Source organism: Chinchilla lanigera, unplaced genomic scaffold, assembly GCF_000276665.1.
Source record: "Chinchilla lanigera isolate Chin_1 unplaced genomic scaffold, ChiLan1.0 scaffold00057, whole genome shotgun sequence".
NCBI lineage: Eukaryota > Metazoa > Chordata > Mammalia > Rodentia > Chinchillidae > Chinchilla > Chinchilla lanigera.
In genome coordinates this window covers 1,229,220-1,241,963 of record NW_004955458.1, presented here as the reverse complement: position 1 = coordinate 1,241,963, position 12,744 = coordinate 1,229,220, and the positions used below count along the sequence as shown (strand labels likewise).

Here is a 12,744-nt window from a genome sequence, read left to right as displayed (position 1 = left end):
ACGTGGCTTGCTTGTAGGACTGGCCAGGGGAGATTTGAAATAGTTTTGTGTTTTCATTTGCAGGGCTCGCAGTGGCCTCCGCATGGGGGTTGTCCAGGGCAAGGTTAGGCTGTTTAGGCCCCAGACCAGACTTGGGACAGCCCGGGCAGCAGTCAATCCAGGGAGCCATTTGTCCCATCACCCATCCCTCGGGAAACAGCCGAGACTTTATGGCCACTCTGTTTGTATTATCTGCATAAGTCTTTCCCCACCAGTTTGATCGAAACCGTTCCCTTTTACGAGGACCCAACGAAAATTTCCCGTCATATTTATCAGCTGGGAATAAAAATTTAGTATGGGAACTGATATTTCCTCATTTATGGGACGATGAAATTAAAGACCAAAGCAATTGAGAATTATATGGCGTGGGGGGTTCCCTCCCCCCTCTTTCACATCTCCTTTATTTTCCTGCCTGGTGTGTCTGTCCCTGGAGTTTGTCGTCCCAGTCCTCTGCCCTTGCCTCCCATTTTGGAGTCTGGTGGGCCCTTTCCCCACGGCCAGGTGCCGCTGGGACACCTCAGCTTTTTCTGCCTTTTCTCTCAGTGTTGATAGCTGGGAGCTGGAACAGCACTACGGAAGCCTCCACCCAGGCCAGGCTAGGACCCGTGGAAGGTCAGGAGGAAAGAGTCTCGCAGGGGAGGAATCTGAGCCGAATCTGGGAGGGGATGCTGGGAATCAGCAGGAGAGTTCGAAGGAGAGAAATTTTAGAATACTCCTCAAAAACAAGTCCCTAGGCATAAACTGGGGAGCCTCAGGAGAGAAGCCGAGTCACTCGGCCTCTGGCCTGTCTCCTCTACCAGGCGGACTGCAACCCAAGCCCACCTCTAACCTCAGCTTGGGGAGGGTCTGGAGTTGCTTCAGAATCCTTGGCATTATTAATGGAAATAATACCCCCAGGGAAAAGCCTCCCGCCTTGCCTCGCACCTCCTCACAAGAACGAATAGTGTTTAAAGTTGAAATAATTAGAAGTATGATAAACACGGCCCATTAATGAAAAAGGAAATCAAATTCATCAGCCTAAGTGGGACCCCCGGTGGGACAAATGTTTGCCTTTAATTACTCAAGATAAACGAAAATCCGGCACTGTTAAACAAGAGCCCGCTAGCTTGGACGCAGTTTTGAGTAACTTGTTAGGTTTTTGCAGACTTTGGGATTCTGCCTCAGTGGAGGTAAAAGGAAGAAAGAAATGAGTGTGAGGATTCGGTGAAGGGTGCATTTGCATGGATCCAGGAAGTCCAGCCAGGTCTGGGTCCCACCCCTGCCCCCTTGGGCTCCGTCTTTCCCGAGGCCACGAGCAAAGGCACTTTCCGTCCTATTGTGCCGGCCTGGCGTTCAAAGGCATGTGGGCCGCCACGGCCACACCGTCTGCTGCCGCTGCCTGGCGCCCACCAGCCCTGCCCACAGGGCCAAGGCCCCTCAGCCTGAACCCGTGGCAACTAGATTGGGGTCCAGGGGAAGTCTGTGTTACCAAAATCACCAGCATATTGAATTGATTTAAGCCGTTTCCCCAACTTCCCGGGAGTATGGAGAGACCTGCGCCTTTCCCAGACTCCTGGGCTCCCCCTTCTTACCTCAACTTGGGGACTTGAAAATCCAGGGGCTGCTTTCAGGCTGTGCCCACACCTTCACAAATCCCACCCGCCTCTGGAGCCCTGGCCTCTTTGCTCTTCCTGCCCGGTACCCAGGCCCTGAAGGGGCAGCAGGGACGGTGCTGGGCCTCCTGCCGCTTGTGCGTCTGTGAGCAAGCGAACCGAGGAACGTTCAGGAGCTCCTTGCATGCTCCAGGAGGATCCAGCGGTTCCACCGGGCAGGCCAGGAGCTGAGGCGCTAGGGGTCCCCGTGTAAAAACAGAAGAAGGAAAATGTAGCGCTCAGTGAACAGAGAGAAAACTCGGCTGTTCTTTCAGTTGTACCCCTGAAATCACCCTGGAAGCACCCCGATTTTTCCAATGAGCATTGCTGGAATTTCCCCCAGAGATTAAGGGAGTCATCTGGCAAATTCTAAAGATGAGATGAAAAAGGAAGAGGGTAAAATAGCTTTGGGGCAAAATAATAAAATAGAATAAAAATAAAATGTGTGTACTGAAATGTCTTCGAGCGAAATGGAAAACAAGGTCAATCAGTGATTGCAGGGTTTTTCTTCTTGGTTTGGATGCAGAGAGGAGATAACTCATTCTTTTCCTAAATCTTGAAGGCAAGATTTGTTTTTCTTCACTAGCCAGGCTTTGCCCCAGCTGAATTGTGAGCAGGGCAATCCCAGGCAAAATGTGGCATTCTCAGAGGTCCAGAAAGCAGGTTTTCAACCAGGTATGGAAGGCCGAGGAAAGTGAAAAGAGCCCCTGGTCTACTTCAGATCTCAGAGCAAGCCCGGCAGCCCGGCCAGCCGAATCGCTCTCACATCTGGACGTTGTGCACACTTGCGCCCAGCCGCTGTGGAGTTTAGCATCCGTACACATGTCCAAATTGCACTTAATTGCATATACACAGCCACAAACATTCACTTTTACCCAAAGTGCTCCCTGAGATCCTTGAATCCTGAAGTCTGATAACTCTCGCCAGCCTGTTTCCTGGCCTTGCTGAAGGTGAACAGTTATTTAACTTTGCTTCCTGAATCGAAACCAGACTGCAAACATCTCGGAGAGAAGCGTTGGGAGGAGGAGCCGGCTGGGAGGTTGTCTTGCGGAGGCCTTGGTCCCCACTTTGATGGTTTGTTTCTAAGTCGCCCCAGTAGGTCAGGTTTCCAGCCACTGCCCAGGCAGTGGTTGGACTGGTTTGCTCCCAAGAAAATCCCCTATCCTCCCTCCCTGAGCAAAATTCTTGTTTGAAGCTCCACTTTATTTTTCTTTCCTTTGTGATTTCTTTTTATTTCTTTTTTATTCTTTATTTCCTCCTTCTCCTTTTTCTGTTTCCTTCTCTTTCCAGTTTCCTTTCCCTTCTTTTCCTTGTAATTCATTTTCCTTCCTCTTTTTGTGATCTTTTCTCTTAATTTATCTTCCTTCATTCCCTATTTCCTCTTTTTCTTTTTTCCTTTATTATACGATTTATTCTTTGTTCTTTGCTTTCCTCCTCGATTCTTCCCTTCTCTTTGACTTTCCTTCCTAAGCTTTCTAATTTTTCTCTGTTGTGCTGGGCTCACTGTGTGTGTGTGTATGGGGTGCACCAGGATTATTCTCTGGCCTCTGGATCCTGGCCACTCAGGCTTGGAGTTGACCTTCTCCCGCCTTCAGCCTTAGCACAGCTTCTCTCGCAAGGCGAAGTGTAGGACTGCCAGGCAGCGGCCAGCAGCCAGGCCTCGGCAGTCGCCATTAGAGTGAAGAAAAAAAAAGGGCTCTGCAGCACACCCCCGTCAATGCCAATGGCTGGTTGAAATGCCAGGCTCCAAAGGACAGTTATCTTCATTTCTGTTACCCCCAAATCCACCAGGCTTGCCTCTGGAGAAGTCACCCCACCTTTATCCTGACTTTAGAGCCAAACATTAAAATGGCCCAAAGCTGATCCCAGTTGGTTCCCCCAAGGTTGCAGAGAGGGAAATAAAGGAGTGGAGTGCTGTCACTTGGAGGTGGGAGTCAGGTCCAAGGGGTCCTCGTCCCATCCGTGGGCTTGGAAGCCCAAGGCTATGTCCTCACATGGGCATCTTTGTTTTCCATGCTCCTGGACTGCTGTCCTGTTGGCCTCTGTTCCCTTTGGTTCTGTAACAACTGCAATCTCTGGACAGGAGTTTCTTGGCATTTTTAGATTCTGTTTTTCTTCAGACTCACTCTGGATTTCACAGACAGCAGGGATGCAGGGCTATGTGTGCGGAGACAGTCCCAAATCAGCAGTCTGAGTCAAGGTTATGGATCCTGTCCACTTTGTGCAGTGCAGGGGAGGGGGCTGGGGAGGTTGGGGGTTAGAGCGTGTACAGGGGAGAGAGAGACGTCGGTGAGAGAAGAGTGTCTGCGAGAAAACCAGAGAGTGTGATGGGGAAGGCATTGTCCTGCTGATACTGTTGAAACTTTGGGGGTCTGTTAGGGAGTCTCTCAAGAAGATAAGAAGATAGCGTACAGGACTGTCCTGACATCCAGCAGCCTCAGCTGGCTGGCAGCCCCCGCTAGGTCCAAGCCAGGCTTCAGGAAGGATTGGCGCAAACTTCAAGCTCTTTCGCCTTTAGCAAGGAGAGGTAGGGTCAGATCCCCCCTCTTCCAACATATACACAATGAACCTCAGACCCTCTCTCTGTTTCCCCTTTCAAAGACCTGAGATTCCAGATCACAACTTTAAGTTACTTTTTTAAAAACAGAGGGGGGAGTCTTGTAAAACTTTTATGCCAAACAAAGTTATAAAAACTTCCCGGGCGTTGCCTTTTCCAAAGTTTTATATGAATAATAAAGAGTGTAGTCGCGTGCACAGCGTTCTGGCTGACTCTAAGCAGGGAGGGTTTAGCAGGAGCACTATCCAGCCTTAGGGCACCAGGAAACTCCAGGGGCTGCCCCCTTCAGGGAATATTGGCCCCAAAAGGAATTGTCCTACAGATTCTTGAGAGAGGCGGGGGTGGGGTAGGGGAAGGAAGGGGTGGTGCCCTTGACTCCCTTGAAGTTCAAAGTTCTTTGCCCTGGAGAGGAAAGCTTCTGTCCTCAGCCCACTCGAGAAATTAGCCCAAGGTAATTTCTCCCCTCTGATGGAGAACTGGCTGCAGGTAACCCCAAGTCTATTCCCCTTTCAGACACCTAGTCTAGGCCTTTTTTGCTTCCCCCTAGGTCCCATCATCTGGAATGTTTAGAACCCAGGAATTTTGTCTCTCAGAGGTGCTTAGTGGGGGTTGTGAGCTTTCTTCCCAGGAACCCTGGCATCGCCATTCCCCAACAACCCAAGGTTCTGATTGACAAAGTCACCTCAGACCCAAAACTACTCCCCAACCATTTCTCATTTCAAGCGCCCCCGGCTCCCCCGCACCCCCAAAGCCCACGGTGGGAGGGGGAGGGGCCCAGAGTGCTCTCTCAGCCCGCACCACTTAATACCCTTGTAAACTCCCACGTGCGCTATAAACTTGGATTTTTACAACCAACATTCCTCCTTAGCTCCGGGAAACTTTGAACTCGGCCTCGGGTTTATTTACTTGGGGGTGGGGTGGGGAGCTGGGACTTGAGAAAGGCTGGAGGAAAAGAGGGAAAATGTGGGGCAGGGGGATGATGGGGTGGGGGGTCCCGGGTGCGCCGAGAGAGCATCCACTGCGGATTTGTTTACTATTTAGGGCGGAAGCATTTTCTAACACAGGCCAGACTGGGTCGTTAAGGGCGAAATGAAACTGGGTTTAGAGGCGCGGAGAGGGGGGCGCTTTATGGCGGCGTCTAGACTAGGATCTTTTGTTCCCGTACAGAGCTGTGGCTGGAGGGATTACCCCAAGAGGTTGAGCCCAGAGTGCCCCTGGCCGGCGAGGGGGGCTGGACATCCCAGAGTTTGAAGGTGGGTTTGTTTGGGGGCTACAGACCCCTCTGTTTTCGATTTTTAGAAGGTCACCAAGGAATGGCAGATTCCCAGGCCTGGGTCACAGAAGCCTTTGTTTTTCTTTCCTGATGACTGTCCTCTATCCTTCAGAAATCTCTTCTGGAGCTGAGGTTCTTTTCTGAGCTCTGCATTGCAGGGAGAGTGGTAGCTGCCAGTTTTAAATATTTTTCTCCAAAATCAAGAGCTCTTTGGAGGTTAATAGTTTGCTTTACAAACAGGTTTGTTCTATAGACTTATCGTTATTCTATTTAACACAGAACATGGCCGGCAGGCTAACCATCCCTGAGATGGCTAGTGGACAAACATACCTAGAGAAGTGTCACACACACACACAAATGCACAGAGGACCCTCAGTTACATTCCCGTGCACACTCATTAAACAGCGCACAAGCTCTAGATGTGCGTGTGGTCAGATTTACTCCGTACTACAGGCAAAAGCACACACATGATACTCCTCCTCAAGAGCAAGCAGAGGCACACTGACTAAATAAAATCTTTGTGTGTGGGCACACGAGGGGATTATGGGCCACATATACACCCTCGTTTGCAAATCTTGTCTCTAAGACCCATATTTACAAATTAGAGACTCAGACACCTAAGCTGCAGGGATCCCTGCCATCAAAAACAATAGCAGAGCCTAGATTTGATAGTCATGGTGCATTTTCCTTTCAGCCAACAGAGCAATATTGACAAAAACCTTTTAAAATTTACACAAAAGTAGAGAGAGAAGGGAACGATGGATGAGAGAATTGGTCCCAAACCTCTGCCCCCAAATAACAGATGAACTGACGGCAGACACAAACTGTGTCCTCACTGAAAGTGCTAAGAGGACCACAACTACCCTCACACAGAAGAAGCATGCAGCAAATATAGATGGGTGTGGCAACTGTTCCCACAGGTCGCCTCTTCCCCCAGTGCCCCATCCCATGCCAGGCCCTACAAAGCACATCTCTGCAGCTTTCTACACTGGACACCTAACGTATAAACATCAGGGTGGCCCCAACCTAGGCGTCTGGTTGTGTCTGGAGGAGCCTGGCCATTTGTGCCCAAGGGGAAGGGGCCCTGCCCCACCTTCCCACACTCAGAGGCTTCAGAGAGGACTAGAAGGGGGCTAGCTTCTCTTCTCCCCGCCTTCCTTCAAAACTGTATATAAAAATTCCAATAGTCTTCTCATAGATGGAAAAAAAAAAAAAAACAACGAAAACCCTACCCTCAACCCTACACATTTAACTGCGACAGACGGAGACATCTGGCAGGAGGGCGGTGGAGCCAAGAAAATTCCTATAAATTTAAATTTGATGATGGTTACAATTAACTCTACAACAAACGTGTACTTAAACAGAAAGAATTGCTGGGCATTTGGATACAGCTCAAGCTGCACGTGGGAAAGGAGAGCTTAAGAGCAGCCAGGGAATGTCCTTTGCTTGAGAGCGGGAGGAAACCGCTGCCATACTCCTGGCTGTGCCAGAGCAGGGGAGCTCCAGTTGCACCAGCACCTTCCTGTCTCACCTCTGCATGCCTGTCCTCACTGGCAGGGCTCCTCCACCCGCCTCCTCCTCCTCCGCTGCCTTGGGAGCATGGAGGGTTTTAAGAGGAGAGGGGTTAATAAAAAGGTCAAATAAAATCATAATATTGAACAGCATGAAATATCTTTATTTGCCACCAAAAAATTCACAGCAATCCCACTGGGACAGAAGCGGGGTGGGGATTGCACACGTACACACACACTCACGCACATGGAGAGAGATGGGTGATTTGAATCTCATTCCAGCGCATACTCCCCCATCCTCTCTGGGTAGAGAGAAAGGCTTGTGAAATTTATTTACAAAAAAAGAAATCAGGCCCCAGCAAGGGAGAGGTGCCCAAGCGCATCTCCTTGCTACTCTCCCTACTCCTTTCCCACCTCGATCTACCTTTCTTTTCTTTCTTTCTTCCCTAACAACTGCATAGACTAGCTCTAAATCCATGGAGTGGGGCACTGCTTGGAAAAAGGTTAGGGCACCTCAATGCACCAGTTGAGAAATTTCAAAGGAGTGCTCTACACATTTAGAGGGAGAACAGCTAGGCTCAGGAGGGGCCAGGGCGCAGACGGAGGTAGGACACGAACTTTGCACACCTAACACCAGGTCCAAGATACAGGAATTTCACAGCAAGGCAGGAGGATCACATTTAGCTACCCCAGTCAGTGGGGCAAGGTGGAGTAGGGGCGGGGAGCCAGGGAGGTCTCCCCTTGCAGTCAAGGTGTCTTAGCGGATCTTTTCACTGGGGCAAGGGAAGGCTTGCAGTTTCGGGATTGTTCGCTCAGGCGCCCACTAGCTCGCCCCTCCCCCACCCAATCCGAGCAGCAAGACGTTGTCCCGAGGTGTGTTTCTTTTAAATAAAGAGTCTTGGGGCCTCGGCGCCAAAGGGGTCCACTCGCCGTGGGTCAGACAGTTCCCTTCACCCCTTTTGTGAGGCCTGGCCTCTGTCCCCACACTGACAGTCAGACCGAAGGTGAAGGAGGTTCCGGAAGGCGGTGCCAGCAACGGCAGTGGGGGCCAGCCCTGGCCACAGTCCAGATTTCCACCCGCGGAAAGAAGACGAGTTAGGAAATAAAAAATAAAAATAAAATAAAATAATTTCCCCTTTTCCCTCCCTCCCCCAAAAGAGCCCGGTCTGCAGTTACAGCAGCGGATTTCCCGAAAAATACTGCAGCCGGTCTCTGCTCAGTTTTTTTTCTTTCATCCTTCTGTTCTGAAACCAAATTTTCACTTGTCGGTCCGTCAGGTTCAGCATGCGGGACAGCTGCAGCCGCTTCTCTTTGTTGATATACACGTTGAAGAAAAACTCGCGCTCCAGTTCCCGGATCTGGAATTTCGAATAAGGGCAGCGCTTCTTGCGGGTGCGGGGGGCGTCTGGAGGGAGGGGAGGGGGCAAGTGCGAGGAGAGGGGGAGAGAGACACGTGAGACCCGGGCGACCCCAGCCCGCTGAGCGCTCGGCAGCCCAGCTCCCAGCCCCTCCGCGGGCGCCCTCCCGCCAGGCCGGCGCTCTGCACGCGGCGGCCGCAGGCTGGGGCAGGCTCGACCCCCCTGCCGGCCCTAGCTGGGCGGCTGAGCGACTCGCGCCCCGCCTCCCCCGCGCGACCCTCGGGCGAGAAGCCCTAGCTGACCGGGTCTAGCGGGGGAAAGGGAAGCCACGTGCGTGCCCATGGGCCCCCTGCCTGCTCCTCTGCAGCCCTCTGCCCCTGCTAAGGGTTCTCAAAGTCCACTATCGCCTCCCCAGAAGTCTGGGAGGAATCGCGGAGAACAGGCGCGGAGAAAGGAGATCTGGCGAGAGCAGGAGGAATCCGGGAGGTCACCAGCGAGCAGGCACCTAGACACCCGCGAGCCTCTTCCGGGCCCCAAGCGCCCCGGGACGCCAGCCCCGAGCGCCCCGCGCGGCGCCTGGCTAGGCCGGCAGGGAGGCCGCAGACCGAGGAGAAGCGCGGAGACCCCCGCCTGGAGCGCAGCGGAGCCCGGATTCGCCTCTCCCCACTCCCCTGCCGCCGCTAGCCCCCGGCCGCTCGGGTTTCTGCTCAAGCACCCACAAACACACAGTTTGAACCTCTTCAAAAACAGTTTTTTAAAACCAGCAAGCAGCGGAGCAGCCCTGGCTCGCCTCTCTGGTCTCAGGTTCTGCTCCATTGCTCCTCTCCTCCACCTCTCCCCCTCTCTGGGTTTCTCCCTGTCTTTCCCCTGCCCTCCCCTTTCTCCCCCTCCACCCCTCCCCTCCCTCCCACCCCCCGGCAGCCCGGTTCCCCATCCTTCCTTAAATGCTCCTCTAAGTTCACGATCAAAGTTAATATCGCCCGCAATGGTGGCACTTTTAAAAATTTCACAGACCGAGGGAGATAACGGGGGAGGGGGGTTCACCCGGCTTTTCCAAAGAGCCCTTTTCCCTCCCTCCCCACCCCTTCTCCATCGTAAAAAGTCGAGTCGTTGGGAGAGAGGGCTTTGTAGGTTATAATAAAATCCTTTGAATGCTTATAAAACTCCACATAAAATCGGACTGACCCAAAACACGAGGCTGTCCCCGCTCCCCAGCCTCCCCCCTGCTCCAGCCCGCCCTCTCGCTCCCTCCCGCGCCGCCCGCCAGCGCCCGGCCGCTGCTACCTACTGGGGGCGGCTCCCTTGGCCGGCTCCTTGGTCGCCGAGTGGGCAGAACCGGACGAGCTGGGGTTCGTGTTCTCCTCCTCGGCCTCGGCCTCAGCACCCGCCTCTGCCCGGGACGCCAGTCCCGAGGCCGGGGGCGCCTCGGGCTCCCCCTTGGCCTCGCCCTTGCCGGAGCAGGGGGGCTCGGCGGGCGCGTCGCCGCCACCGCAGTAGGCGTTGTCGAAGAAGCGGTCGAAGGCTTGGGGCAGGACGCTGTTCTTGTTGACTGAGGAGTAGAAGCCGGCGGGGGCTGCATGCGGGGCGCTGGGGTGGTGGTGGCCGCCGTAGGAGCCTTCGTTTTTCATGAGGATCTCGGTGACGGTGGAAGGAGGAAGGCACTCCCGGTGCATAAGCTCGTCGGCCGCCGCATAGCAGGAAGAGTAGCTGTTCCGGTGGTGCCACTTGCCGGATGGCTCCAGGCCGTATGAGACCTCCCGGACGGGGGGCACTTGGGCTGAGTAGGGATAAGAGATCTGACGAGAGGGGGCCTGGGGCAGGAAGGAGGAGACGGTGGAGAACTCGGGCACGTAATAAGTGCAACTGGGCAGATAGAGGTTGGAGGCGCAGCTCCCTCGCTCGCCGAAGTCAGCGCCCCTCTCCTTGCGCGACGGCGAGCAGAAGTTGCCCAGGTTGACCGAGTTAAACATCGTTCTCCTCTCCTGCCGGCTCCGGATGGAGGTTTTGGACCCGGTGTAGCGAGGGGGGAAAATTTGGGAAGGCGAGATGACGCGTTATCCGTCTTAGTCTCTCTCCCCGAGCACGTGATCCAAAGTAGATATTGTCATATATCAGTTCGGAGCACTTCGCAGACGTAGGAGGGGTTCTCTCTTAGGTAAGATCGGGGACGTTCAGGCGATTGGTTTGCAAACACCGCAGAAACATTATGAAAATCAATTGCAGATTTGTATTCGTTTTTCTCTCGTCACTCCCCTCCTCTCCATTCCACAGAGCGAGCAAAGGAGGAGAGAGAGAGGGTTGGGGTGGGGTGGGCGGTGGGATGGGCGGGGGCGGTGGTTGGGAGGGGGTAATTGTATTTTTTTTCCTAGCTGCTGCTCTTTTTTTCCCCCAGGATTGGGGGAAGGAGGAGAGCGTTCAGTATGGGGGTCTTGCCTGCGACCTGTGATCAGCAGTAGACTGGAAAGATAGTGAAGGCTTCTTTTTCCATTGCTTGATTTCCCCCAGAATAGTGAATCCTTCCCCCCAAGTCTCAGGAACTCCTACCCTTCCAACTGGAGTCAGTGCCTGTTTACAAGAGTTGGAAGAAGTCAATTCGATTATTTTACCTGACCAGAGCTGAATGCCAAGACTGCATTTTAGGTCTTTAGAGAGGCTCCCCGGAAGAGTATCCGAAGTTTCCCAAAGGTGAGGCAGCCCAGCTGCGAGCCAGTGTCCCAACTTCGTCTGGCTTGCTGTGCTGCCGCTGGCTAGGGACTCCGATTAGTCATAAACCAGTAGTGAGCAGTGCGCCAGCCGCCCAGCCGGTGCCTGGCGATGTCTGGGAAAAACCTTCTCTAATGTTGTGTTAAATATTTAGTAAGAGAGAGTGGCCCTGGGTGAATATTTCATGCCTGCCTTTATTGTCAATCAATGTGCAGAAAGCTACATCCACTGTGAATTTTTAAATCCCAAACCCCAAAGAAAAAGACCAGAGTGAGAGTCATGTATCTCCTCTGTTGGGACCCGCAGGGTTGGAGGCTGAGCCTCAGCTAGTAAGCTAAAAAGAAGCCTAGTGTGTGTGTGTGAGGGGGGCGAGCAAGATACGATGAGGGGTTAGATTTGGGCTCCTATCCATGGAAGACTTAGAGGACTATGGGGTGGGTGGTACACATCCAAGTAGGTGTTTCTAGAACAGACTGAAAGGACAGTGGAGCTGTGGACCCTGAGGTAGGCAGGGTAGGACAAGGGGCTGCTCCTAAGTGGAAGCCCCCAGACCTTCTCCTTGGGGCTGCAGCCAGACCATATTGCCTCTTTCCTGTTTCTCAATACTGCCCTGCCTCTTCCAAGTCTGTCACCCTCCAGGGTGGCTGTGGCCCAAGGTGTAGGCTCATGTTCTGCCCTCCCTTGCCTCCTATCTCTCTGGGCACTCTAGGACATACCTGGGCAGCTAAGAATCACTGTATTGAAAGGTTCTGGCCTGGGTTCAAGGAACCAGAGCACTGGCATAAGCAAAAAGCAACATTCGTTTCTTGGAGGAGTCGCTAGGGCAGGATTTGTTGAGGAAAGAAGAAAAAAGCTTAAGCTCCCAAGCACTCAGTCCGCTGGGCTCTCAAAGAAAGCCAGAAGTAGCTCAGAACTCTCTTTATACCCCCTGACTATGGGCTAAATTTGGTTTTCACTTTTAAAAATGTATTTGGATTCGATTTTCTTTACTGAAGTACTGAGGCCCCCAAAACAGATAGGGAAGACACTGAAATGGTACCGTGTCTTCAAATACAACCCCCTCAAACCCATTCCTTCACTTTCCTGCCTCCCTAAAATTTTCTAAGCCTTTACAGCAACACCTCAGTGGAATCTGCCTCTGCATTTTTTTTTTTTTGCCTCTATTATGAGTGGCTCTGGAATAATCAGGAAGCAGCCTCTACCCACTCAGTGTTGGGCACTGTTTTCTGAACCCTCCTTTAGCCTTGGGCAGAACTTAACTGAGGGCAAAGAGGAGCTACATTGAGCTTATGTGTGGGATTCCGCTGGGAAGAGACCACAAAAGGAAAAATCTGTGGAGTTTTCTTTTTCCTCCAGCCTTTTTCAGAGACTGAGCCAGGAGCAGCATTTTTAATTACAATGGTGAGAAACTATGGATTGTGGCTTTTATGGGGTTCTCACTGACCTCATTAAACTTGAGTTTATTGGAGGCAAAATGTTCCCCAAACAGTGCTAGGACCAGTGTGAGGGAGGGAAAAAGTACCCCCGTCCTTTGCAGAGGTGTGGCAGGGCACTCTCAGCCTCTGCTTCCCCCACTTCTCTACAAGGCTTTGCTTCCATCCCCATCCTGGCCTCCTGGGCAATGTGGGGCCCAATGCCCCAGGGCTCATTCTGCACAGCCGGGGCCAAGGAG

The 12,744-nt window shown here is 52.7% G+C and overlaps 1 protein-coding gene and 1 long non-coding RNA gene across 3 annotated transcripts; one reads left to right on the top strand and one right to left on the bottom strand.

The window, feature by feature from the left end:
• The first annotated feature begins 4,577 nt into the window (after positions 1-4,577).
• LOC102026606 lies at positions 4,578-9,229 on the top strand. Of its 2 annotated transcripts, none has more exons than XR_262960.1 (4): positions 4,578-4,678; positions 5,395-5,480; positions 8,289-8,403; positions 8,785-9,229. It is a non-coding gene; the product is annotated as an uncharacterized LOC102026606 (long non-coding RNA). The 2 variants fall into 2 exon arrangements; XR_001236441.1 differs by having other exon boundaries at positions 4,578-4,713.
• Positions 7,179-10,339, bottom strand: Hoxc11 (homeobox C11). Its single transcript, XM_005397197.2, has 2 exons — positions 9,658-10,339; positions 7,179-8,416 (listed from the first exon to the last, which is right to left on the bottom strand). Exons 1-2 carry the CDS (start codon positions 10,337-10,339, stop codon positions 8,184-8,186), a joined length of 915 nt encoding a protein of 304 aa, XP_005397254.1. The 3' UTR covers positions 7,179-8,183.
• Positions 10,340-12,744: the final 2,405 nt, after the last annotated feature.

Coding starts and splice junctions, on each gene's coding strand:
- Hoxc11 (XM_005397197.2), bottom strand. CDS start 10,339: ATGTTTAACTCGGTCAACCTGGGCAACTTCTGCTCGCCGTCGCGCAAG. Junction 8,417..9,657: donor GGCCAAGGGAGCCGCCCCCA/GTAGGTAGCAGC, acceptor CCCTCCCTCCAG/ACGCCCCCCGCACCCGCAAG.